The sequence below is a fragment of the Chionomys nivalis genome, chromosome 18 (genome assembly GCF_950005125.1).
Source record: "Chionomys nivalis chromosome 18, mChiNiv1.1, whole genome shotgun sequence".
Lineage (NCBI taxonomy): Eukaryota > Metazoa > Chordata > Mammalia > Rodentia > Cricetidae > Chionomys > Chionomys nivalis.
Genome location: NC_080103.1, coordinates 40,095,007 through 40,122,801, shown reverse-complemented (window position 1 = coordinate 40,122,801; position 27,795 = coordinate 40,095,007). Strand labels below are relative to the sequence as shown.

General features: G+C 45.3%; 2 protein-coding genes across 3 annotated transcripts in view; one reads left to right on the top strand and one right to left on the bottom strand.

The window, feature by feature from the left end:
* Mcub (mitochondrial calcium uniporter dominant negative subunit beta) overlaps positions 1–11,424 on the top strand; it is a 32,559-nt gene extending 21,135 nt beyond the window's left edge. Inside the window, exons 5-9 of one of the 2 annotated variants that reach the window (XM_057793560.1) lie at positions 1,262–1,363; positions 7,506–7,666; positions 8,882–9,085; positions 10,071–10,187; positions 11,199–11,424. In XM_057793560.1, the coding sequence (XP_057649543.1) occupies positions 1,262–1,363; positions 7,506–7,666; positions 8,882–9,085; positions 10,071–10,187; positions 11,199–11,276 (662 nt within the window). In that variant the 3' untranslated portion in view covers positions 11,277–11,424. Of the gene's footprint in view, positions 1–1,258; positions 1,364–7,505; positions 7,667–8,881; positions 9,086–10,070; positions 10,188–11,198 lie in introns of both variants that reach the window. The other variant, XM_057793559.1, reaches the window with a different exon arrangement.
* A 2,375-nt stretch (positions 11,425–13,799) lies between these two features.
* On the bottom strand, positions 13,800–26,745 carry Casp6 (caspase 6). Its single transcript, XM_057793574.1, has 7 exons — positions 26,683–26,745; positions 21,374–21,415; positions 20,534–20,683; positions 20,023–20,099; positions 16,650–16,825; positions 14,926–15,082; positions 13,800–14,274 (listed from the first exon to the last, which is right to left on the bottom strand). The coding sequence occupies exons 2-7, from the start codon at positions 21,400–21,402 to the stop codon at positions 14,033–14,035; spliced, it is 831 nt and encodes a 276-aa protein (XP_057649557.1). The 5' UTR covers positions 21,403–21,415; positions 26,683–26,745; the 3' UTR covers positions 13,800–14,032.
* Positions 26,746–27,795: the final 1,050 nt, after the last annotated feature.

Below are 27,795 nucleotides of genomic sequence, written 5' to 3'. Positions count from 1 at the left end.
TTCCCCCTCAGTTTATGTTTTGATATAAAAGCTGTTTGGAGAATAAACGTGGGTGGATTTTCAGGATGTGAATTCAGAATTTCATGAAGGATCCCTGAAAACTCCCTCCCAATATAGTCATGTGACTTGTGTTTTCATTCCCACACCTCCATTCTGGTACGAGAAATGGTTTATGTCAGGGCTGGTCCCCAATTAAATGGTTTCTTTGAAAAGTTTCCACGGTCAAGGTATCGCCTCATCACAATAGAACCGTAACTAAGACATATTTGTGGGGCATTTTCTTGATGAACATTCCGTATGGACTCCTCCAGCCTGTCTTTCTCCTGAAGAGGTAACTTCTGCTCTCTCTCCCCTCTTTCTCTCCTCCCCCTGCCTCTCTCTCCTCTTCCCCCCCCATAACCCACTAAATAAACTCTATGCCCATCTCAAAAAAAAAACAAAAAACAATCAGTATGGAAGGGACCCACCCACTGTAGGTGGTACCACCATGGACAGGTGATTCTAGATGGCACAAGAAAGCAAGGTGAAGAAGCCAGGGAGAACAAGCCAGCAGACTGGGTTCCTCTGTGGTCTCTTCTTCAGTTCTTGCTTTGGCTTTCCCCAATGATGGACTATAACCTATATGCCAAATAAATCCTTTCCTCCGAAAGTCCAGTGGCTTTTCACAATGACAGAAAGCTATCTAGGACATGTCCTATCTCAAAGAAGAGGAAAAATCTCCACAATGAGTGAGACAGAAAAGGGCTTACATAGTAGTCTCCATCCCCCCGCCCCAGAATGATTTCATCTAAATCAGTGTGGGCCTGGTTTATCTCAAACAAATCTTAAGGATGCCAGGCACATTCCTGGCTCTGAACACTGTCAGGGCTCCAGTCCTAAGATTCCACCTTCCGGGCTAATGAGTTTGTCTGCCTGAAACAACACAGAGCAACAGAGCAGGCCTGCTAAGGACCATCCTGAAGTCTGCAGCTCAAGATGATTGCAAGGTCAACCTAGACAGGGCTGCATCCTTGGCTCTGGCCCTCCTGTGGAATTCCCTCCTTGTCCATATGGCACGGTGGGAGAGGAGTGCCTGCCTCTTACATCTGGTCCAGAGGAATGGGAGGAAACAAAGCAACTGGAGAAAATTTCCTTAGTGAAAACGAGGAGCCACCTAGAAGGCGAATGTCCATGACCATATCCTAAAAAGCAGTCTTACTGTTTGCATGTTGGGACCTGGCACCCACAGCTTCAAAGCCGACTGTGTTGTTTCTTTCAGAAGGCAATGAGATTCCAGCCTCAACGTTGTTGGACACTTTGCTAATGAAAGATTTTAAACTCGTCATTAACGAACTAGCATATGATGTTCGGTGTCACAAGAAAGGTAAGTGATGGCCCTCCAGTCACCTTAACTTTTGCTTTGGTGGGAGCTTTTACAGGGAGCAAAGCAACTTGTTTTGCTTTTTTTTTTTTTTTTTTTTTCGGTTTTTTCGAGACAGGGTTTCTCTGTGGTTTTGGAGCCTGTCCTGGAACTAGCTCTTGTAGACCAGGCTGGTCTCGAACTCATAGAGATCCGCCTGCCTCTGCCTCCCAAGTGCTGGGATTAAAGGCGTGCGCCACAACCGCCCGGCTTTGAGAAAACAGTTTCCTGAGATGTTACAGAATGGCCATTTTCCTCCTACCAAAGCAGGAGGCCGATTTCCCCTGATTTTTACCATGGGAACTGGGCAGAACTCTCAAAAATGGAGGCGTGCTACCTGAATCCCCTGGGTTTGTGAAAGCACAAGTGTTTCACATAAGATGTCTCCAACAAGTTTTCGAGCACAGTGCAGGTAAGCTGTGCTTCTCAGCCCCTCTCCTCAGCACTGGGAGCCATGGTTTTCCCTGCGACCTCAGTCTCCCAGTCAATTACTAACCAGAACTGACCCTGCTTAGCTTCCGTCTGCTGCCCTTTTGGTTTGCTTTAAGAGGCTCGCATGCCAGCTCTGAAACTAGAAGTCTTAACTCTTTAAACAGTTAAACCGTAGGCTGAACCATCCTAAACGGAAAATCAGAAATCTGAAACTTTTCAATTCCACACTGGAGCCCTTGTGAAGGGTTGTAGTCAGAATGCAGATGTGTGGAGGGTAGGGGGGATACCAGGGGACAGAGTGTTTATTTAGCACAATATATGTACATGTTATACATATGATAAAATCACCTTCAGTCTATGCATAAAGGGTATATAGGAAATGTGAATGTTGTTTTTACCTGAGTACCATCCCCATCCCATCGCACAAAATTTCCAAAATCTGAAACATATGTAAAATCTGAAATAAGTATCTGGTCCCAAGCATTGTGGGTAAGAGATACCCAACCTGAAACACTGACAACATTAGCAATTTGCTTCTGACGTTTCTCTTACCACCACTCCACATATTGCTTCTGTCCCTTTCTTCCCTTATGGCATGGAGACGTCATGCCTTTTGGGGTTGTCACACAGTTAGGTATTCTCTTAGCCTTCCCTCTCTTCTCTTTTTCAGCTTTGGAGGTTTCTTTAGATGGCTCTTCAAGCTCACACAGATTCTTGCTTCCCCAGTGTCTAGTCACTGATGGGAGTCACCCTGGGGTGAGGTGGATAATATTTCTAGAGTTCCTGTGGTTGTTTCTTAGTCTTTCCATCTCTCTATTCACTCTGTATTCTTGAATGCTTCTCACTGTGTCCATAACCCTTTAATGCAGTTCCTCATGCTGTGGTGACCCCCAATCACAAGATTATTTTCATTGCTACTTTGTAACTGTAATTTGTTACTGTTTATGCACCATAATGTAAATATCTGTTTTCTGATGGCCATAGGCAACCCCTGTGAAAGGGTCATTGAAACCCTGAAGTTGAGAAGCATTAGATTAGAGGCTTTATGACATTAATCAGTTTTCCTTCATAGTACACTAGTTGAGTTTTGTCAACTTGACACAAAATAGGGTCATCTGAGAAGGAGCCTCAATTGAGAAAATGCCTCCATAAGACTCCCCTATAGGCAAGTCGGGGGGGGTCATTTTTTGATTCATGATTGATGTGGAAGAGCCCATCCCACTGTGGGTAATGCCATCCTGGGCTTGGAGGTTCTGGATTGTTTTAAGAAAGCGATCTGAAGTGTAGGCAGCTGCCCCGAAGACCAGCCCCAAGCGCTGACCAACTGGGCTGCTATCCAAGCCCCGATCTAGCACTTCGAGTGGGTCCACCCCCCACATCTCCATCCAGGAGCTGTTGGAGCAGATGAAGGAGCCGGAGCAGCAGCACCAGATCCAGGAACAAGTCATCGCCGTTGAGGATGACAACCAGAAGAAGCAGGGCTGTGAAACACTCAGCACCCAGCACCACGGAGCAACTCCGAGGAGCATGAGAGAGAACCATTGAGCTCTGAGGGGAGACGAGGCAGGGGCTGGCAGAGGGGTCCTCAGAGCCCACAGTGTCCCTGGAAAATCTAGAGAAGGGAAGATCCAGGGAAGTTAAGACACATATCTCAGTCTAATAGTTCCAAAACTTGTGATGTAACCTATGTCTCTCTCTTCCAAATCTCAACATGAATGTTTGGCCCGAAAAGGGCCAAGGCTAGATCCCCAGCTCCTTCCAGCTTGTGGGAAGTCTGTTGGGGCAGATGATATGTCAGGATTGAGCTCCTGGTCCAGTGAGCCCCAATTTAACTATTCTCAGTGTTACTGCATGCTAGGAAACCCATGTTACACAGATCGAACGAACAGGGAAGGGCACAGTGTACACAATTGGATGGAAACGAATGAAAGAATCATACTGGCTTAATTAAGGAAGAATTTATTCAATTACAAATTTAGAGTTTAAAAATCATTTCAAGTCATTCTTAATCATTGGCAGATGTGAATTGAAAAGTTCAGGCCATGAAAATGAAATCTACATGGAAGACACATTAGAAAAATAACAACCATGTAATGAGTAATTGTCTCAGATGTGGGTTCTGTTAGGAGGTGCAGAAATACTCCATCAGTTTGGGTTGGCAGTTAACACAGGAATTCCATGCTACCCATTTCTCTGAAAGCCCAGTAGGCATTCTGTTCTGTCTTGGACCATGGCCTCCTTCCAGGAAGAGACAAGAAGTTTATTGCTATTCCCTAACAGTGTGATCAACAACCCCCCTGCACACTCATATTAATACATCTTTCCACATTTTGTAAATTTCTACTTTTCTCTCTGTCCCTATCTCATTCCGTCACTGTTTCTTTATTCTCCCTGTTAGACGCTATCACTTTGAGGCTGGAGAGAGGGTTCAGCAGTTGAGATGGCTTGCTGCCCTGGCAGAGGACCCAAGCTGAGTTCTCAGCACCCACATGGTGGCTCATGACCACCCCTAACTCCAGTTCCAGGAGATCCACCATCAGACACACACATAGTGTGCTTATATGCATGCAGGAAAAACACTCATACACATATATTTTTTTTTCTTTTTTGAGACAGGGTTTCTCTGTGCAGCCCTGGCTGTCCTGGAACTCACTCTGTAGACCAGGCTGGCCTTGAACACGGAGATCTGCCTGCCTCTGTCTCCCAAGTGCTGGGATTAAAGGGATGTGCCATCGCTCCCTGGTCTAATGAAATCAACTTCACCCTGGATCTTTTCAATGTGTTGTTGAATTTGTCTTCCAAATATTTCACTGAGAACTTTGCATCTATGTTCATGAGAGAAATTGGTCTTTAGATTCCTTTGTTGTTGTTGTTGTTGAAATTTTACCTCGTTTTGGTATTAGGGTAATAATGATTAGATAGGATGAGTTTAGAAATCTTACTTCCCTGTTTGAAAAGCACTGGTGTTCTATCTTTGGAAGTATGGTGGAATTTAGCAGCAGATCCAGCCGGCCCTGAGCTTTTCTTTTTTGTCAGAGACTATTGTTGCTATAATAATCTTATTGTTCATTGAAGATTTATTTATTTACATTTTCTTGTTTCAATATTGGTAGGTCATATGAGCCTTGAAATTTATCCATTTCTTCTAAATGTTCCTTAAGATATTTTGAAAATGTCCCTCACTGATTCTCTAGATGCCCTCCCTATCTATTGTAATATACCTCCTTTTGCATTTTATTTTTCTTTTGATTAATTTGGTTAAAGGTTTGTCATCTTGTTTTTCTTTTTGAAAAACTTGTTCCACTAACCCCTGTTTCAGTCTGTTTCCTTGATCCCTGTCTTCGTAGTCTTTATCTCTTTCCATCTACTAAGTTAGGGTTTGCCTTACTTCTGTTCATTAAAGACCCAGTCAATACATTTCAAGACATATTTGACCTGCCAATACTGAAACAGGAAGGTATCGATAACCTAAAAACCAGATCTATAATGGGCAATAAGATTGGGTTATTTATTTGAGATCTAATTTTTTAATGTAGTACTCAGTTATAAACTATCCTCTCAGAACTATATATTCAGTGTTCTGGGAAGCAGCGTTCTCGTTTTCATTTTGTTTTAGAACAAACATTTCCATTTTCTTCCTGATTCTTTCCAAAGACCCACTTATTCAAAAGTCTCTTGTTCACTCTCCAGGTTTGTACAGTGTGTTGCTCTACTGATTTCTCCTGTTATTCTACTAGAAATTATAATCATTATGATCTGATAAGATGAAAGAAATTATTTTTACTTTGTATTTGTTAAATCTTACTCTTTATAATATGTGGTCTGTTTTAAGAAAAAAAATCCATGGACTGGCAAAAAGAAAAAAAAAGTGTGTGTACCCCTTAGGTTTTGGATGGAATGTTCTACATATGTCTGCCAAGCTTATTTGATCTTTGGTACAGTTTAACTCTGAAGTCTGTTGATTTTCTAATCTGATGGATTACATAAAAATTCAAATATATATTTATTATATCCCTATAATATATATACATACAAATTACATCCCTACAATATATATGTGTGTGATTTTTTGTAATATATATAATTCTCGAGGCAGATTGTTATTCAATAGCCAAGCCTGGAGCTCTGTAACCTGGTCTGGCCTTGAAGTCATGGTAATTTTCCTCATTGGCCTTTCAAGCAGTGGGGTCATAGGCCTGGCATGAGCTTCCATGACCAGCTAAGATTACCTATTAAGGAGAACAAGGCAACAAGGTCACTTGTTATTGTTGCGTCTGGACCTATCTGTCCCTTTGTGTCCAGTAGTGTTTATAAAACTGGGTGCATCAATGCTCCAGACGTACATACTTATAATTATTATCTTTTTGGTGGACTGTCCCCTTTATTGTGTAGTGATTTCCTCTATCCTTCCCAATTTGGGTTTGAAATTGCTTTGTCTCGTTCCATACCGCTATGTCCAGACTCTATTGGTTTGGAGCGCTCATTTGCGCTGCGTGTATCTTGTTGCCAGTGAGGGTTCCTGGAGATAGCAGACGGGCATTGTTCCTTAGCCGCTCAGTCAATCTTCATCTTTTTTTTTTTGTTGTTTTCTTTATTTTTTATTCTTTTTTAATTAAAATTTCCAACTGCTCCCCGTTTCCCATTTCCCTCCCCCTCCTCCCACACATTGCCCCCTCCCCCCACTCCCCTCCTCCATCCCCACTCCTCTTCTCCTCCCCCCAGTCCATTCCCCCTCCCTCTCCATACTGAAGAGCAGTCCAAATTCCCTGCCCTACAGGAAGACCAAGGTCCTCCCACTTCCATCCAGGCCCAGGAAGGTGAGCATCCAAACAGGCTAAGCTCCCACAAAGCCAGTTCATGTATTAGGATCGAAACCTAGTGCCATTGTCCTTGGCTTCTCATCAGCCTTCATTGTCCGCCATGTTCAGAGAGTCCAGTTTCAACCCATGCTTATTCAGTCCCAGTCCAGCTGGCCTTGGAGAGCTCCCAATAGATCAGTTCCACTGTCACAGTGGGGGGGTGCACCCCTCATGGTCCTGATTTCCTTGCTCATGTTCTCCCTCCTTCTGCTCCTCATTTGGACCTTAAGAGCTCAGACCGTTGCTCCAAATTGGGTCTCTGTCTCTCTCTCTCGATCCAATCTCCATCTTGAGACGTACACATACCCACGTGCATCCTTCTCAAAGCCACAGTAAAGACACTCTCTAAAAGGAGGCAAGACAATCTGACTCCCAAAGGTGAACTTCAGACCTAAACTGTCTGGGAACTTAGCACTGCAGATTGGCTGGAGGAGACTGATTATCATCTCAAACCTGGTGCACTCAATTGAAAGGGCACAGAAGGCCCCAGACCGGAACTCAGATGGCCAGCCATGGGGACTAAGATTTGATCGTTTAGACCAGTGGTTCTCAACCTTTGTGGTCCTGTGACCCTTTGTGGCTATTTCGTTGCTACTTCATAACTGTAATTTTGCTACTGTTATATATTGTAATGTAAATATCTGTGTTTCCTGACAGTGTTAGGCCACTGCTTTGAAAGAGTCATTTGACCCACCCCACCCTTTATCCCCACCAGTGCCAAGGGATCACGACCCACAGGTTGAGAACCACTGGCCGAGACTCACCTGGAGGAGAACCATGTATTAAGTGCCTATGCCTCTTTTACGTTTTCCCAGAAAAACCAAGTGCCGAGCACATGATTGAGATGGAAAACATGAAATGTCTTGTTCACAGACTGTTTACAGTCCTGCACTTACAGGAATTTCAGAAGAGAAGAGAGCGTCACCTGATGGCAAAGATTGACCACCTGAAAGAACAGCTGCAACCCCTGGAGCAGGTGAGTGTGTGTGGAAGCCGTGCCTCTCGCTAGCGAGTGCCGGGAGTCAGTCACAGGGGCATCTGGGCGGTTTGTGTGGGCTCGTTTTTCTCCTTTATTCTGGAAAATGGTCTGTGAGCTGAGCATCCATCAGTGACGGAGCCTGAGGATCTGACGCCAGAGCAGACTTCCTCTGCTTCCTCAGCATCAGCATCAGCCGTGAGCCTGACGAGCAGGCTGGGAACTGTGATGTGGGAGAGCGCTAGCTACAACACAGGTCCCAGTCTGCCTAAGAACCGTGGGTGGAGAGTTAGTGATGGTTTCCTTGTATCAGCTGTGCTTATTTCTTTTCTCCAAATCATGGAGAAAAAAATAACTTATTTTTTGGTGGATAGGCATGGGGTAGTTTAAGAGGAAAACTTGCATTCTTTAAGCTAGAATTCCACTTATAATAAAAAATGGGCAGCTAATCTTTGTATATGAATACACAGTTTCTAGAAATGAGATCATTATTTCCAAGGGTATTAAAAGAATAGCAGAGAAATATTTTTCTTCTCTTTTTTTTCTGGATTATTTATACATTTTGCTTTTTAAGAAATTGATATGCCGGGTACGGTGGTGGCTGTCTTTAAACTTAGGAGGTAGAGGAAGGCAGTGTTCTATGAATTCAAAACCAGCCTGGTCTGCATAGCACACTCCAGGCAAGAGAGGGCTCCATCTGTATAGCGAGACCCTGCTCCAAGACAGGAAACAGAACAGGAGGAGCCACTAGAGAACCAGATGTAAACAAACCGTGTCTTCAGATGAATTCCCAGAAGTGAGGATCAAGGAAAACAGGCTGTGGTTTTGGAACAGGACTTTTAGAGTTCTAATTGTAAGCATAATTGTGTTTAGGGGATTTTGTTTGTCCCTCCCCCGGCCCCTTTTTTTCAGGCTGAGCTTTAACTCACAGAGATCCTCCTGCCTCTGCCTACTGAATGCTGGGATTAAAAGAGCGTGACATTATGCCTGGCTAACTATGTTTGAGTAGATTTTACCTTTACAGTTAAACAAAATGATTAATGAACTGACTTAGAAGTGAGCAGTTACACATCCTTCATAAATCTCCTTATTCTACATACCTGATCCATTCATATTAATGAAAATGTGCACTGGCTCAAATGTTTCTTGTTGCTTCTGTCTGCCCCTTAAGCTAGCAAACCTGTAAACCGAATGAATGGTTTTCCTTTCCTCCAGGTCAAAGCTGGAATAGAAGCTCGGTCAGAAGCCAAAACCAGCGTACTCCTGTGGGCTGGTTTAGCCCTGCTCTCTGTTCAGGGAGGGGCTCTGGCCTGGCTTACGTGGTGGGTGTACTCCTGGGATATCATGGAACCAGTCACCTTCTTCCTTACGTTTGCAAATTCCATGGTCTTTTTTGCATACTTCATTATAACCCGACAGGTGAGTAGTAAGGGAAGTCAGAACATCTGTCTGAAGAATCTCTCCTCCAAGCCAAGCAGTGTCTTAGTTATGGTTCCTACTGCCACGATGAAACACGATGACCAAAAGTATCTCGGGGAAGAAAAGGTTGATTTGGCTTACCTATCCTGAATCCTGGTCCACTGAGGAAAGCCATCGCAGGAACTCAAACTGGGCAGGAACCTGGAGGCAGGAGCTGGTGCAGAGACCACGGAGGGATGCTGCTTACTGGCTTGCATCTCATGGCTTGCTCAGCCTGTTTTCTTATAGCACCCAGGACCACCAACTTTCTTAAAGCACCCAGGACCAGCGACCCAGGGGTGGCACTGCCCACAACTGAACCTGACCCTCCCAATCACTGATTGAGAAAACGCCCTACAGGCTTGCCTACAGCCTCTCTAGTATCTCAACTGAGGCTTCCTCCCCTCAGATGAATGTAGCTTGTGTCAAACTGACATAGAACTAGCCTGCACAAGCAGCAATCGATAAAACCCTTTCATGTGCTGAGTTTTCTGAAGCTAGTAAATTTTTTTTAGCAAGGTTGGATGGATGGATGGATGGATGGATGGATGGATGGATGGATGGATATAAAACAAAAATTTTTATTCCTACAGAATTAGTGTGAACACATGAACTCTCCTCCATTGCAATGAATGCTGCATTTATGTTCTCTGTGCCCTCGCTAACCAAGGACAATGAACTTGCACTACAAAAGTTAGCGATAGCCAGTAACTAAACTAGCTTGTCCTAAGGTTGCTTTGCCCAATCTTCCGGCTTTTCTTCTTTCATAACGTGTACATTTTCTCTTCCCAGTCTGCCTGCTTGTAAGAGGGGCAGCTACTCAACTCCGGCCGCATGCCCTACTTCTGTGGGCTGTTTGTGTCATGAACATTCCTCTCCCCACTTGGCCTTGCTGTTGCTGAGTTAGTATCTTCACTTGAACTACGCACTCTCCTCTCTCCTTTAGAACTACACCTACTCATCCCTTCAGAGCAGGCAGTTTCTTCAGTTCTTCCACAAGAAATCGCAGCAACAGTGTTTTGATGTGGAGCAATACAACAAGCTAAAGGAGGACCTCGCTGAGGTATTTTATTCCAAGTACTTCTCCGAGCTGGTTTTGTTTTGGAGATGGAGGAATACATGCAACTGTTGGCTCATTTTTCACATGTTGGCAAATGCTGAGCTGAGATTTTCATGTATTGTTTAGCAAAAGGTTGGGATGGGAGTCTTCTGTCTGCATTTATGCCTGCCAGCCAGAAGAGGGTGCATTGCTAGGAACTGAACTCAGGACCTCTGGAAGAGCAGTCAGTACTCTCAACTGCTGACACATTTCTCCAGACCCTTAAAAGCTTTTTTTCCCTGATAACTTTGTTATGTGACAGTTACGGGGATTGAACCTTGGGCCTCAGTGTATGCAAGGCAAGTGCTTTTCTCCACTGTGCTACACCCTTAAGCCCTGGGATGGGATTTTTTTTTTTTTTTTTGTCTTTTCAAAAAGTGTATGAACTGGCTGGGAAGTGGTGGCACACACCCTTAATCCCAGCACTTGAGAGGTAGAAGTAGGTAGATCTCTGAGAGTTTGAGGCTGGCCTGGTCTACAAAGTGAGTTCCAGGATAGCCAAGAATGTTACACAGAGAAAACCTGATTCAAAAACCAAAACCAAAACAAAACAAAAGTATGTGAACTGAAAAAACCCCGACAGAAAGGATTACCAGGTAGTTTCTTTTCAGAGCGTCATGAGGACAAATGAAGCCATGAACTCATCTTCTAAGAAAGGATTCATAAGGCTGGGCAGAGTAGACACATCACTGTGAGTCGAGGCCAACCTGGTCTACACATCCAGTTTCAGGATAGCCAGAGCTACACAGTGAGACCCTGTCTCAACAAAACAACTGAGCAAACACATAAAATATATCAAAAAAGATTCAAACAAGGTCTTTACCTCAGTGATTTAAATGTTTTCTTGTCCTAAGGAGAGGTTAAATTTATACAATTCCTCAAGCAGAAATGCTGTATTTCTTGTTTTCTCTGATCACAAGTTGTTTGTTTATTGGTTTGTTTGTTTGTTTGTTTATTTTTTCTTCCTCACCACAGGCCACAGAATCCCTGGAGACCGTGCGCCATGCCCTCCATTTCCGACTGCCAGGAGAGGAGCTCAACGAGAAGAATTAGTACCACATTTTTAAACATCCCAGGGCCACACGCCGCTTTTGTAACTTAGCAACTGGACATTTTCAAGGACGTATTCATTTCCATTTGACAGTTTCGGTTGTTGTTTGGCTATTAAACTTGAGTGGAGCAGAGTACTCTGCCATCCTCACGTGAGATTCTTGGTTTGTGGATCTGTGAGGACTGAGGTTTCAGAAGGCCTGTGTGCCCTGGCAAAGTCTTACTATCCAAAGTCCTCCCCTGCTGGCCCCATGTGGAGGTAAAATGATTGGCGTCTTGGCATTCGTTCACTTTGGTTCTTAGGTTCATCTGGAATCACCTTGTTAACCTGAACTTCGTTTTATTTCTTGAGACAGGATCTCACGGTGATGTGGGATTCCCCTCTGTATGCCGTTAATATGTTTTATTACCATTGGTTAATAAAGAAGCTGTTTGGGCCTATGACAGGGCAGAATAGAGCAAGGTGGGAATTCCAAGCAGAGGTAGAAGAAAAAAGAAGGCAGGGTCGGAGAGACACCATGTAGCTGCTAGGAGACAGATGCCTACCCTGGAACCTTGCTGGTAAACCACGCCCCTCGTGGTAAAATACAAAATAATAGAAATGGGTTAATTTAAGATGTAAGGGCTAGCTAGAAATATGCATAAGCTAATAGGCCAAGCAATGTTTTAATTAATACAGTTGCTGTGTGATTATTTGGGGTCTGGGCGGAAGGGAAATGAACAAGCAGCCTCTGTCTACATCAAGCTGTGGCTCAAGCTGCTTTGTAGTCTAAACAATCCTCCTGCCTAAGTTTTCTGGGTGCTGTAGTTACAAGTACGAGTCATTATATCCAGTTTCTTTTTGTTTTCTTCGTTATGCAACAGCTGTATGACTAATGCTTTATCAAAGGTCCAAACGCCCCACTAGTCAACAGCAGCTGAAGCAAGGCATCTAAGGCAATGGTTTTTGTTTGTTTATTGTTCTTTCATCCCAACCAAAGGTTCCTCTCCTTCCCTTCTTCTCAATTCCTCCCCCCACCTACCTTCTGCCCCCGCTCCCCTCCATTGTTTCTCCTCAGATACAGAAAGGCCTCCCATGGATATCAGCCAGCCATGGTGTACCAGGCTGCACTGAGACTAAGGTACCTCCTCTTCAATAAGGCTGGACGAGGCAATCCAGGAGTAATGGGTCCCAAAAGCAGGCAACAGAGTCCGAGACAGTCCCTGCTGTTACTGTTAGGACTTTCACAATGAGACCAAGTTACACGACTGTAACATATGTGCAGGGGGCCTAGGTCAGTCCCGTGCAGGCTCCCTGGTTGTAGGTTCAGTAGTTTTTGTGAGTAAAGTATTGCTTTCATACCAGTGACTTAGTGTTTCTCTTCCCAAAGCCCCAAATATAGCCACATTAAAACTAGCAAATTATTAACAAAATATTATTATTCAAAATGTTATGTCATGTTAACAAGAATTGAACTTTAAAAGTAAAATTAATTAAACATTTAATGAGTCTGCTAAAAATGTCAGGATCTTCTAGTTGAAGTTACTGTAGAATCACATTTTGACAGATGTTTTGCCTATAGTGGTTAGCAGTTGTTACTGCATGTATGCCAGAGTGTCCAGGCATCCCTGGGGGTGGGGCTAGAGGGGCTAAGAGTCATTCCATGTATGCTTGGAGTGGCCTGGTGTCACCGCACACATGCCCATGGTAAGTAGGTGTCAGGCATGCGTGCCCATAGTAGGTAGATGTCAGGCATGTGTGCCCATAGTAGGTAAATGTCAGGCATGTGTGCCCATAGTAGGTAGATGTCAGGCATGTGTGCCCATAGTAGGTAAATGTCAGGCATGTGTGCCCATAGTAGGTAGGTGTTAGGCATATGTGCCCATAGTAGGTAAATGTCAGGCATGTGTGCCCATAGTAGGTAGGTGTTAGGCATGTGTGCTTACATTGTTTAGGTGTCACTCTGTGTGTGCATCTACATATTACTTGTTTGTTTCTTCTATTTTTAAAAAAATTTAAAGCAATCTTTTTTATTTTACATACCAATCTCAGTTTCCCCTCCCCTCCTCCTGCTCCCCTCATGTTCTCTCCCTTCACCCCCCATCCACTCCTCAGGGAGGGTGAGACCGCCTATGGAGAGTCAACCAAATGTCAATCACCTTGAGGCAGGACTAAGCCACCCCCTCCCCCGTATCTAGTGCTGAGATATTATTATGTGTGTGCCTATGATGGTTAAGTATCTGTCACAGAGTGTGTCACTGGAGGGCCTGTGTGTCACTGTATACTGTATTAATCCTCAGAGTGACAAAAAATAATTCTTTAAGGCTCATTTATTTTTTTTTCCAAAATGGGAATTAAATTCATACACAAAATACCTTAATTATAGGTAAATAAGAAAATAAACAAATACATGGCCAAGTAAAATAGGTCACTATAAATTACATAAGCTATGAGTTTTAGATATTTCACTAAATGGAGACAACCTCATTCTAAGTTTCAAAAATCTTGAAAAACATTAAAAAACAAACGTAAGGCACACCGGTTGGTATTTTGGGTAACTTTGCAGTTTACTACAAATGTAATAAATGATAGTAGACATTTCTGCAGAGTAATTTCCTGAGGATTTCTCTTAGCCCTTTCATCATCTCCAACACGATTGAAAAACGAACAAACACGAAACACCAGTTTCCACAGCATTTTACACTGATGCGCCAAAGGCTTCATCCAACTGATGGTTGTGTAAGAGAAAAATACGTGTAGACAAGACCAATGACCACAGCTACTTACTAGGCTTGGGACAGAAATGCAGCTTTTTGGTCAGCATCGAGGCAAAGCAGGGGACCTGCTTCTTGCCAATTGCATCCGGGTCTTTGCAGAAGTCCACGCGGCGCTGAGAGACCTTTCTGTTCACCAGCGTGAGCAGCTCCGTGAACTCCAAGGAACTGCCGTACCTCTCCAGCATCTCACACAGATCCTGGATGTACCAGGAGCCGTTCACCGTCTCTCGGTGAGAGTAATACCCTAAAAGAAGATGGGGGAGGTGCTTTATGGCCTTTGCTTCAATGTGACCGAGAAACATTGTTATGAATAGAGTCACAGAAATGAAAGCTCTTTGAGGTCCTTGGAAAAGAATAAGGTCTGCGCTCATCAGGTGGTCACGGTTGCATCCATTGCTTTGTCTCATGTAGGGAAAACATTAATTCTATGGTTTTACATACATAGGATTAATTACATTTCCTCCACTCTTTAAAAAAGAAAACTAGAACAAGACAATAGCCAGTGATTTTGCAAGGCCAGCGATTAAACAAAACCATTCAGTTCAAAAACAAGGAAATTAGCAAAATGTTTTTTCAGCAAGGCTTTCCACAAATATGACCAGAAAGACACTGCTGTTCTATCACCAAATGACAGCAAGCTGCTAATAGCAGTACAATTATACAGCTCTGTGGCTGATGTTTTTATATTATAACACAATTATACAGGAAGGTTATTGTTATTCCATATGGTATTTTACATTTCATTGATTTAGAAAGGATTTCTTCAACATGACTATGTCTGTTGCTTTTTAATAGAACGTGGTGATTTAACCTTGAAAGACCCAATCCAACTCAGAGGTGACATAAACTTGAGCCAAGAGTGAACAGGTTTCTAGGCAGCACTCCGCTCACTCACCTTCTGCGACGGAGTAACACATGAGGAAGTCTGCCCCCGCGGGCAGTGTATACACGGAGGCCGCGTCCACCTGGGTTGTGTTTTCCTGCATGCCTGTCTGATGGTCCACGACATCCAGAGGAACCACCGGTACGTCGTGCTGGTTGCCCCGACAGGCCTACAGAGGAAAGCACACCTTTATTATCTGTCTGCTGCTTTTTTTCCCAATGCTTGATGTGCAGTGAGAATCTGTAAGCCAGCATACCCCTCCCTGTCTTAAGAATAGAAACCATGCAAGCAATTCAAAAATAATGCAGCCAGGCTCTGAGAGATTAAAGCTAACACAGCTGCTTCCCTGGTAATGTTTGCTTTTAGACAATGTTTACAATTCCGCCCCCCCAATAAACACCAAGATATGCTTCTTTTTAAAAACTGCCAACCTTACCTAAATGTTTTATTCAATCAGGTGATGACTTCCAAATGCTATTTTCCCTGTCTAGTTTTGGTCATAATTTGTCAATAGTTGAAATAGCATTGCCTGACTCAAAAAGACATCTGTCTATCCACACGCCTTCACCTTCTGTTCCCACTGTATTTTTCAATGGTTAAAAATTAAGTACCTAAGGTGGTGGCACTGACCTTTAATCCCAGCACCGGGAGGTAGAGGCAGGTGGGTCTCCGTGAGTTCGAGGCCAGCCTGGTCTACAGAGCAAGTTTCAGGACAGCCAGGACTACACAGAGAAACCCTGTCTTTAACAAACAAACAAGCAATTAAGTTTCTATGTGAATGTTCATATGTAAGTGCAGGTGCCCCCAGGGTTCAGAAGAGGGTGTTGGGTCCCCTGGAGCAGGGACCAGAACTCAGATGCTCTGCTCGAACAGCAAGAGGTGCCACTAATCAATGAACCTCCCTCCACCCCCAGTCCAGCCCTGAGCCTGCGCACTCTCTCTGTCTCTCTCTCTAGCCTCGTTAATTTATAACTATTAATTCCAAATCAACGCTAGCATTAAATTCTTTTATTTTCTGGTTTGAGGGCCTCGTGTTTGTTAGGCAAATGGTCTGCCATTGAGCTAAATTCTACTCTTCAGTGTTACAGGCTAAACTGTGCTCCATCCTGAAATTCGTATATTGAAGCCTCCAATACCAAATAATATTTCTCATGCTCCAAACATTTGCTTTTAATTTCTGAAACTATCTGGCAGCTTGACAGTGAGCTTGGGAAAGTGTAAAAGGGCTGATGCAGGGGAGGGCTGGCCTGCTTATTCCTACTTCACTTCCACTGTCTTGCATGCACTCCGGCTCCCACAGACCTGAGCCCAGGCTGCCAGGCATGGTCCTGTGCAATCAGGTCTTCCCTTCAATGGCTCATCCTCCACACCCAGCCCAGTCACAGAGACACACTGCTGATTATTTGTCACATCAAATGTTAATCAAAACACTTTGTTTGGTTTTAAGACAGGGTCTCATATGTAGCTCTGACCGTTCTGGAACTTGCTCTGTAGACCAGGCTGGCGTCGAACTCACAAAGATCTGCTTGCCTCTGCCTCCCAAGTGATGGAATTAAAGGCATGCGCCACCACCGCCTGGCTGGAACCAAAAAGCTACGGAGAAACCCTGTCTCGAAAATCCAAAAAAAAAAAAAAGGCCTTTCCAATTATTGGAGAAACTTATTTTAGAAATTGATATTTTAACCGTTATAATCAACTGAATTTTATGATTGAAATAATGATATGATCAGTCTTACCTGAATGATAAATATCTTGGGTTTTCCAACCAGGCTCTGACACTTGTCTCCTTTGAACAAGCCAGTCAATGTCTGAATTTCAATTTTGGCATCATAGGCATAAATGTGGTTGCCTTCACCGTGGCTCAGGAAGACACACAGGAAGCAATCGGCATCTACATGACTTGAGGTGGACACTACAGGTGTCCCCGAAAATGCATGCAGAGGTGAAAACACGAGTATGTTACCCACATATTGAACTTCAAGTTATTGGTGCTAAAAAATAATATACTTTACAAAACAGTAGAAGAAAGACCTACTTTCTTTAATAAACACAAACTTCCTGTAATAAAACACATCAATTTCTTTTTTTCTTTTTTCTTAACACTGGGTCTCATTTTGTAACAAGGCTGGCCCCAAACTCTTTCTTTTTCTAAATGCTAGCTGTTTGAGACAGGGCCTGACCCTTTGCCCATGAAGGCTGGCCTTAAATATCCAGTCATCCTTCATCCTCAGCCTCCTGGTGCTGGGATTACAGGTATGTGTCCTGTCATGGCTAACTTAAAAACCAATTTTAAAATTGAACGCAATTTCACATAATATTTCACTAAAAATATTAGCTTTCCAGCCAGTTGTGGTGGCACATGCCTTTAATCTCAGTACTCGGAGGCAGAGGCAGGAGGACCTCTGCGAGTTTGAGGCCAGCTGGTCTATAAAGTCAGTATCAGGACAACTAGGGCTGTTACACAAAGAAACCCTGTCTTGAAAAGCCCAAAATAAACAAATAAATAAAACATAAACAAATTTTTAAAAGATATTAGCTTTTCTTAAGTACAAAAAAATGATTTAGAAAAAAATGGAAAGGAAATTACTTAAAGATACAACTAAAATATCACAGACCAACATCCCTAGGGACCATGGGTACAGAAATTCTCAGTAAAATGCTTGCAAGAGGAATTCAACAGCACATTAGAAGAAACATACACCATGACCAAGTTAGCTTGACTGCAGGATTATAATGATGGTTCATTACATGCAAAAAGACTCAAAGAAGTACATCATGACTTGAGAGAGACAGAAAAAGATGATGACAAAGTTGAACCTCTTCTCCTGCCAGGAACACATGAAACCAGGAACAGCAAGAACGCAAGGCAACCCCACTCAGGCTATAGTGGCAGACCTGACAGCAACTCCACACTAAGGAAAAGCAAAGCATTTCCTTGAGAAGACAAAAGACAATCTCTTTGACAAACTGTGCTGGGGAACCTGTACATCCACAAGGAGAAGTAACTTTAAGACCTGACACTGCTAAAAGCAATCCAAGATACAGGCACAAACAGAATGATGAGGCAGTTCACAGGTAAAAGTGCTTGTGGCCAAGTCTGAGGAAATCCCAGAATCCACATGGTAGAAGAAGAAGACCCCTTCCCAAAAACCATCCTCTGACATCCACCTGGGTGTTGTGACAAGCGTACATGCTCGCTTGCACACACATGTGTACACACGCACACACACACACACACACGTGTCACATGCGCACACGCGCTAAACAATGAATGAAAAGAGACAGGCATAGGCAGAGACTTTCTAAAAAGGACTCCAAATGCACAGGAACAACTTCCAACAAATGGGATCATATAAAATTAAATGAACTTTGCAGCAAAAGAAGCAATTGCCAGAGTGAGGATACAGTCTACAGAATGGGAGGAAATCTTTGCTGGCTACCCATCTGAAAGGATTAGGTTAGTATCTAGACTATATACACAATGAAGGAAAAACCTTCTAGAAAACCAAATAATCCAGTCAGAGATTGATAAATGAAACAGAGCGATGCTTCTCAAACTATGAAGTACCAATTGGCCAGCAGCTGGATGACAGAATGTTCCTCAACCTGAGCCATCAGAAATACAAATCAAAAAATAGCTACAGATCATTCTACCTCAGTCAGAATGGCTCCCATTGGTGAGGATGAGAAGTGGGCTGGAGAGGAGGGGAAATCGGCTGGGGAGGTTGGGAAGTGGACTGGGGAGAAAGGAGCCCTTGTACACTGCTGGTCAGAGTGCAAGCAAGTGCAGCCACCGTGGAAATCAATCCGGAACTTCCTCAGAACAAACACAGCTGCCACCGGCACCACTCCTGGGAACACACCGAAGGGGACCCAGGTCAGCACGTGACAGAGGCCTCCTCATTCATGTTTGCTGTGGCATGACTCTCAACAGACAAACTATGGCATCAGCTTAGCTGTCCCTCAGCTCTTACAAACAGAGAAAATGTGGTACACGGGCACAACAGAGTTTTATTCAGTCATAAAGAAGAAAATGCCATCTGCAGGAAAATGCACGGAACTGGAGACCAGAAAGAGAGGCTTCACAGTCTCTCAAATGATCCCTGAAAGTGCAGTCTTCGGCCTCACACTGTTCTCTCGCCTGTCAGTCCTCATATTACACAAAAATAGAAGGCAGATGGCTGAAAGGGGAGGGGGACTAGATGGAGAGGGGATGAGGGAACAGAAAGGGAAGAAGGAACGTGGTCAAAACGCATGTTCCGGGAGTATGAACGTCACCACAAAACCTGCTTTATCCAGTGGCTGTGTGGCAATTTACAACTTCTCTTTAAAAGACCAATGTGACTTTGGCAATAGGTTAAAAGTTTCTTTGAATGAGCAGATTTTGAAACAGTGGACTGAAAAGATCCAGAACGGACAACTCAACAGGTACCCCTGTGGCCACACCTCAGACAGCCATGCTGGGAGAGCTCTCAAGAGCTTCAGGGAGCATTAAGACCCCCTGTCCTCCGAAGCTTTTGAGCAAAGCAAAAAGACCTAGTAAGCAGCCAGTTACAATTATTTAATTAAAGGAAAGTGCTGGAGAAAGTGCAAAGTGATTATGCAAATAGCCATAATAGCCCATTAGCAACTGATTTGAAAGCTCACAGAATAAAGCAGGGACTGACTCAAAGTTGCATTATAATTAGAATTCCGACACACAGTGCTGCAACAGTAGAAAGACACAAGGAAATAATCAGCACCAGGAAGCAATGAGCAACTAGGGCGAGACCAAGTAAGCCTGCTGAGCAAGACCCAGCATCTGGAGATTGTGCATTTTAGATAGTCACCATCAAACAAGTCACTTCCTTCAACTCTGGAGCAATAATAATTCATAAATATATAACCGGAAGCATGCTGATATAATCTTTGGAGACATAATACTTTGCCAGATCTCTGGGTCCAATGGGGAATGTAAAAACAGAAACAGAACCAATACCTATGGCCTTCTGGAAATTAGTAACAGTTTTTCTTTTTGTTTTTTGCTGCATAGTGAATCACTTGTACAGGTCTTTAAAGATAACAAAGTACTCAACCCCACTAGAGATCTTAGATAGCAAGACTACCTACCCTCGTGAATTTTGAGCAGGAGTTCTTGTGCTTTGAGATCGTTAAAGCATTTCACTTCAAATCCTAGCTCGGAAAACCTGCGGACACAATAAACTGAGCATTAGCTCATGGGCATTTCCAGGCCATCCATCTCCTTACGTTCTGAGGAATCCCGTGCCTATTTTATGACAGATGAAAACTGACAATGGTACTTCCTCTTGACCAATCTCCTTCTGAAAGGGCTCAACAGTGCCAAGAACCAATTCAATGACAACTATCACCATCTACTGCACATCTGTTAGTGACAAGGAAAAACCTAGGAGAAATCAACAGACTAGGGCGAGGAAGGCCGCTCAGGCATGTTCTCAAGGGGCTCGGTTTATTTGGGGTGAGGGGGAGCGGTTCCTGTGTTGTGTACTAGGAATTGGACCTGAGGCCTCATGCTTGCTAAGCACATGCTGGGTCTAAGTGAAGCTCTTGATCTGTCATGAGGGCTAAATCATGATTAGGTGTCACTTAAGTGTGTCATCACCTTCGCGTCAGGTTGTCCCTGTCTGCACTGGTGCCCCGCCTGTCCGGGAGGGTCAAATGCCAGAAGAACCTCTCGTGATTGAAGATGAGGGCGATCCCCCTCCTCTTGTGGTCCATCTTGTATTGTTCTGCTGGGTCAAACACTTCCCTGCTAACGAAGAGTAAAACACAAACAACTCATGTTAACTCACCAGCCCACTTAGCCCAAGGTCAGTGTGCGGATGGGAGCCTGCTGCTTCTGCAGGACTGGGCACTGGGAGACGGTATCAGTGAAGAAAGGTAATTGTTGGCTAACAACACCATGGCCCATCTTCAGCCCCCATCCCAGGCCTTTGCAATGATGCTTCCTCCTTCTTCTCCAGGATCCAGTGACATAGGACAAGAGCCAGGCCCAGGGCCAAACTCTAGTAGCAAAGCCACACCTTACCAAAGATGACATCATTTGAACAGCATTCCAGGTCCTTTGGCGACAAGATGTAGCCTCTATCCCAGTGATTCTCAACCTTCCTAATGCTGCCACCCTTCAATAAAGTTCCCCATGTTGTGGTGACGCCCAGCCATAAAACTGTTGTACCTTGTAACTATAATTTTGTTACTGTTATAAATCATAAGGTAAGTATCTGTATTCCCCCCCCCCGATGGCGATCCCTGTGAAAGGGTGATTTGATCCCCAAAGGAATCCACAGGCTGAGAACCATTGCTCTAATCATGCCTACACATCAGCTCCCCGAATGCTAAAAAGAGCGCTAAACATAACACCTGCATTCTTAACTTTCCCTTCTGTAAGATGGTTGGGACCAAGAAAGAACAAGGCTTTTATTAGACAAGAGCACACCCTTACCTTCTGTAGAAGCCATCTGTCTCTGTCATGTTTTACTGTCACCTATTAGGAAAACAAAGTCGATGTTTGTTAATTTTATTGCCACAAGATTTCATTATGTAGCCCTGGCTGGCTTGGAACTCTATGCAAACCTGGCTCTAGCCTCTAACAGAGATCACCTGTCTTTGCCTGAGGGCTGGGATTAACGGTGTACACCACCACGCCTTGCTTGTTAATTTTACTTTTAACTAACGCTCAGTGAACATTTCTCTGCCCCTCTGACCTCCAATCTAAGACTCCTGGGGGTGAGGAGGGGCTACCTGATCAGGAAACCTGCTCCAGCAACACACTGCTGTGAGGGAGACTATGTGAAGGTGTGTTCCTTCTGTTTATGCTGCGTTTGTTTAACCCTGTGAAGCTGTGATTCTGTGCCTGTCTAGAACACCTGATGGTTTAATAAAGAGCTGAATGGCCAACAAGGAAGCAGGAGAAAGGACAGGTGGGGCTGGTGGGCAGAGAGAATATACAGAAGGGGAATCTGGGAGGAGGAAGAAGTGACTAAAGGAGGAGGAGGACATGGGGGGGCAGTCATCCAGCTACACAGCAATCCCGGAGTAAGAGTAAGACTTACAGAAGTAATAGAACAGGAATAAGCCCAGAGGCAAAAGCTAGACGGGATAGTTTAAGTCAAGCAAAGCTGGCAAGAAACAAGCCAAGCTAAGGCTGGGCATTTATGACCAAGAATAAACCTCTGTGTGATTTATTTGGGAGCTAGGTGGCAGCCCCCTGAAAAGAGCAAAAAGAGTAAAAACCAAACAACAAACCATAAACAGAAATGGAAAAAACGCCCAAACACATCTGCCTTGAGTTAAACGATTCTGTGGTCACAGAGTGCGCAGCAAATGCACAGTTGCTTTGTCGTCAAAAAAAAAAAATGCTTTTGCAAAGAGAGCAGGAGCTGAGTCACGTAGGAGAACTGAATCCAGCCTGTGGTTAATGTCACCAGTACATGGGATACACTTCTCCAGAAGACAGCAAGGCTTGCAAAGCCTCAAATTTTCGTCTTCTTTTGTCTTCCTCTTGCCACTGAAAACACTGCTAAGGGAGCCCCGCATTCTGTACCCGTCAAACTTCACCACCCTCTGAATCACCTTTGTAGCATCTTTGCCTGCTCTGATGAGTGTTGTGTGACGGAACTTTCTGTGCTGAGCCAGTTGTCCAATGTGTGCAATGTCATGGGTTGGTCACTAGCCACCACGGACGGCTACTGAGCATTTGAGAGGTGGCAAGTATAAACGGAGCGCAACCTTGGTTTATTTTGACTGAGACAGTCTTTGTTGTGCCTGGATGCCTCACACTCGTGGGCTCAACACACTGTTCCTCCTAGCTCAGCTACAAGTGTGGGCCACCTGGCCCAGCTGTTGACGAAGTTAAACGAGGATCATGCAGTCAATGGTCTCTGCAGAGAGTGGACCCAGTGATCAGTTTTTGTCTGATTAACAGATTAAAGGGAGGCGAGAGTTATGAGCAAAGAGAGAACGGGAGACATCTTTTGACAGGGGTCCTCGAGGCAGACTGGGTGATTTCCCTTTGTGCTTAGACCGTCTCCCCTGGCATCTGACTGTCCCAACCTCAGGACCCCAAAACAAACGCACTACCACCTGGCAGCAAGCGGGAGTGAGCAGGGAAGTAGCTCTTTAGCCCTAGAGCACTCCGGCCTATCCCGCTTGGAGTTTGACCAGGCCTCACTACTTCCCTGGAGTCCAGTAGGGCATTTCCTTCTCCAGTAAGTGCTAATTGGGTTTCCTCACTGTTAATTCCATCCAGGTCTGAGTGTTAGGATGCCGACTGCTGGTTCTCAGTCCTGAGGCTTACGGACCAGAATCCGAGGAGGGACCTGTAGTCGGCCTTAGTAACGGTAAATTTTATATCAACGCTTAAGAATCTATAGACGTTCACCTCAGCCTCCACTCTCCCAAGTTCCCTTCAGGGTAACTGCCCTTGGTCCTGTTGTATCACAGGAAACAGGTAATTCCCAGACCACCACCGCTGCTCTGAAACAACCACGGAGGGCTTCACGCTTGTCACAGCTCAAAGCTGGGGGTGGGGGCTCCCTCCCGTAGGTAAACTTTCCTTATCTTTTAGACAATGGTACTACAGAGAAACTGAATTAACTTCCAATGAAACAAATAAACTGTGCCAGAGAGCTGACTACTGGCCTCACCCCGAGACTTTCTCTAGCCTGGGTGGAAGGCAGCTGGTCTTGGAGAAGGTGGTGGCCCATCTGCTGGTCATCTCCTTTAGCTTTGCCTAAGGCAGTTCAAAGAGTACCAACAGTGGCTGTGACGAAATGCCAGTCACAACCTGACGGGTCCCTGAGGGTGAGAGGGCTGGAGAGCAGCTCTGTTCTTCCTAGTCAATGAGAGGCTTCGGGTTTGCGCTGTCTCACACACTCCCCTCAGCGTGCTCAGGGACCAGGAAATCATTAAACACGACGTTCGCTTTCAAGGCTGTCAGATTCACAATCTCAGTAAGGGCTTGTTTAATGTAAAGGTGGAATCTACTAATAAAGGTGTTTTACACGTATTTATCTCTGTGAAGAGGCCAGTAGGCATGCGCCACGGCCCTGTGGAGGTCAGACAACAACCTGTAAGACAGACTTCCTCTTCCATAATATAATCCCAGGTCTTCTGGCTTGGTGGCAAGTGCCTTTGCCTGCTAAACCATTTTATCAGCCTCTGACAGCTTTAACAGAGACTTAAGCGCAGGCCTTAGGGGAGAGAGAGGTAGATGCTTAGGGAAAGTTTCTATTGCTGTGATGGAACACTATGAACAAAAAGCAAGCTGGAGAGGAAAGGCTTTACAATTCCACAGCATTGCTCAACATCGAAGGAAGTGAGGGTGGGGCGGTGGTGGCGCACGCCTTTAATCCCAGCCCTCGGGAGGCCGAGGCAGGCGGATCTCTGTGAGTTCGAGGCCAGCCTGGTCTATAAGAGCTAGTTCCAGGACAGACTCCAAAGCTACAGAGAAACCCTGTCTTGAAAAACCAAATAATAATAATAAAATAATGCCGGGCAGTGGTGGCGCACGCCTTTAATCCCAGCACTCGGGAGGCAGAGGCGGGCGGATCTCTGTGAGTTCGAGGCCAGCCTGGTCTACAAGAGCTAGAAGCTACGGAGAAACCCTTCTCGAAAATCCAAAATAATAATAATAATAATAGTAATAAAATAAAAAAGAAAAAAAAAGAACTCAAACAGAGCAGGAACCTGGAGGCAGGAGCTGATGCGGTGGTCATGGAGGGTGCCGCTTACTGGCTTGCTCCTGGGGGCTTGCTCAGCCTGCTTTATTACAGAACCCAGGAACATCAGCCCAGGGGTGGTCAGCCCAGGGGTGGCACCACCCACGAAGGACTGGCCCTCCCACATTGATAACTAAATAAGAAAATGCCCTACAGGTTTGTACAGCCTGATCTACAATGTAGTGGTTCCCAACCCTCCTAATGTGACCTTTTAATACAGTTCCTCATGTTGTGGTGACCCCCAACCATAAAATTATTTTTGTTGCTACTTCGTAACTGTAATTTTGCTACTGTTATGAATCATAATGTAAATATCTGATACTCATGGCCCACAGGTTGAGAACAGAATCAGTTTTAGAGCCATTGAGGTTCCCTCCTCTCAGAAGACTTTAGCTTGTGACAAGTTGACATAAAACTCTCCAGCACAAGGTGTCGCCTTCTCAAGGGCGTCTCATCTTAGCCAAGAGCTTTAAAGCAGTGATCCCAGGCTAGCCCCGACTTCACATTCTTCCTGCCTCAGCCCCCTAGAGTACTGCGTTACATCAAAGCATGACTGGACCTAGCATTTTCTTTCTCCAAGATGTATTCTACATTCTCCAGGCTGGCCTTAAACTGAGATTAACTTACCCTCTATGAGATTTAGAAATTTGTGGTCACCTCTTACCTCACCTTGCTTTGATTCGAGGGTTTGTGCCTGGTCTTACTGTGTCTTGTGAGTGTTTGGTTGATGTCCCTGATAGGCCTGTTCTTTTCTGGGGTAGTGGATCTGGGGGACAGAGGAGGTGTGTCGGGGGGTGGCTGAGCAGAGGGAAGGGAAGCTGCAGTAGGGATGTGTGGTACGAGAGAAGAATAAATGAAAAAATTAAAAATGTGAATATCATTAATCCTGATTCTCAGCCTCGTCTCGCTTCTCTTTTCTGTTCCATCCTAACGTACACAGAGCACAGAGCCTTCTAGCTCCTTAGTTTCATTTGTGTGAAATCACTCACTGCTTGTTTTCTCTTTACGGTGATTTCCGGCTAGTGCTATCAGTCACGTGTGTTGATTGCCAGACACCGTGGACACTTTATCTCTTACTACTGCCAAACCCAAGAACGCAGAACATGGGCCGGACCTGCCTAAGGTCGGCTCTGAGGGAACTGAAGGCTGAGTCCGCTGGTGGAATCCAAAGCCTGTACAACCTGTCACCAGGTACTCTACTGGAGGCCACTCTCCAACTAGCTATCAGGAGAATCTACCCATATTCCTCGTCAACCACTTAATAACCTACAAGAAGTAACTCACCTCCTCCCTAGAAGGAAGGGAGCAGGGAGAAAAAGAAACAAAAGGGGGAGGGGACCGGTACACTTGCCCCCCTCCCCCCGTTTCCCGCCCCTCTTCACTCATTCCTAAGCTGGAGAAGGCTATCAGATCCTGTATGTTCACCAGGGCCACTCTTGGCAGGGCCATGGGGACTTACACAGCTTGCCTCTGGAGTAAGGACAGAGCTCTGAAAAGGCCGCCTCTGGTCGACCTTAAAGACAAATCAAACTTGAAGTTTCTAACTTTAACTAGTGCTGGTTTTGATAGACGACAGGAAGTCTGTTCTGACGCGATTAGTAGCATTTATCACTCTATGGAGAAAAGCTATTTGGGGCTAAAATACGGCCGGGTAGCAACAGGTTTGCAGGCTGAAGGCAGCTGCCTGCCCAGGTCTGACCCTTGTTTGTGGTTGAGCCCAGCTCCCTAAGACCTGTACCCAGAGCCCCGGACAGTCATTTCCCTCCCCTTTTCAGGCAGAAGCGAGCAGCAAAACAGGATTCAACTTGCAAAGCCAAGTTCTCCGCCGCCGCACAGCGCAAGCGCCGCCCTTTAAAGTTTAAACAGCCCAGAGGTTGCGGAACTGGAGGACAAAGGCGCTCTGCAGGATTAGCCTGGGCAAACACTGCTAGGTCCGCCACCGCGCAGCTCCGCAATCCCGCAACTTCTACCAGTCCCGCCAGACCCGGGAGACCGCCGCTCGCCCCGCGTCCCCACCAACGCCAACACTTACCTGCGGGTGAGCTCCGGGTGTTCAATCCCTCTAGCTGCTGCTCCGCAGGCCCCGCTTCCTGGCAGCCCCGCCCCGCCCCGCCCCAGGGACCGCCTCCGCCTCCCCAAGGGGGGGGGGACCTCCGTCACCCCGGCAACGCCAGGACGCCACCAGCCTCCTCTCCCACGCCTTCACAGAGGAACCTGCTCTTGTGTGCGTGTGTGCATGTGCGTGTGTGTATGGGGGGGGGTATGTGGGATGGAGGAGGTTGGGACACCGCTGCCCACCACTGCCCGTGGGAGCAAGCGGGGCTGCTTCACGACCAGGCTAGTGCACTCTCCCTCCCCACACCCACAGCCTTTTGCTGTTCGCAACGTCTAGTGTTCTGCTTTAGCGGCAAGAGCTTCTCTGCAGCCAGTTACTTTAGATGGCTTGCAATAACTTACTTCTTATGCTTTTTGTTTAGACAGGTAGTTTCAGCCAAACAGAACTGAAGGCAACTCCTGGGCCTTCTTTCCCTCCCTCCGTTTTTTCCTCCTTCCTTCCTTGATTGTCCTGTAGCTGAGATCCTATGATCTTAATCCCCCCTGCCTCCACACTCTGCTTTGTGCTGTCTTGCGCCACCACACCCAGGCTTCTTGGATGATGGTCAAGCACTCTACCAATTCCTGGATGTTTAAATCTGGCTTCCAGAAGTGGAAGTAAATTGGCCAAGTGTGCGCAGAAATTCTTAGAAGGATGAGGGTCTGTAGGTAATGGTGACAGCTTTTCCTGTGTCCTCACTGGTGTACCTACTGTGTGTCCATCTTGTCGTTTAAAAAGTAACCAACTAGAGATGATAAAAATGTGAAGGTGTTGCCAGTTGGCTGGAGCTCTTTTATTATACAACTTAATCATGTATGTCTACATGGCTTGTAGGGAGTGAGGGCGGGGTGCGTGCGTGTGCATGAGTGCAGTGCTCCCGGAGACCGGAAGTGGTGGCCCAGGGGGTCTTTAAAGTGCAGGGCAAGCTGACGCATGTGCACAGTCTCATCCCTGCTAACAGCAGGCTTTGGGCATCTGCAGGTTATCTGCAGATAACACAGCCTCTGCCCTCAACTACTCCTAAAGCCACCATTTCCACGAAAATAAAAG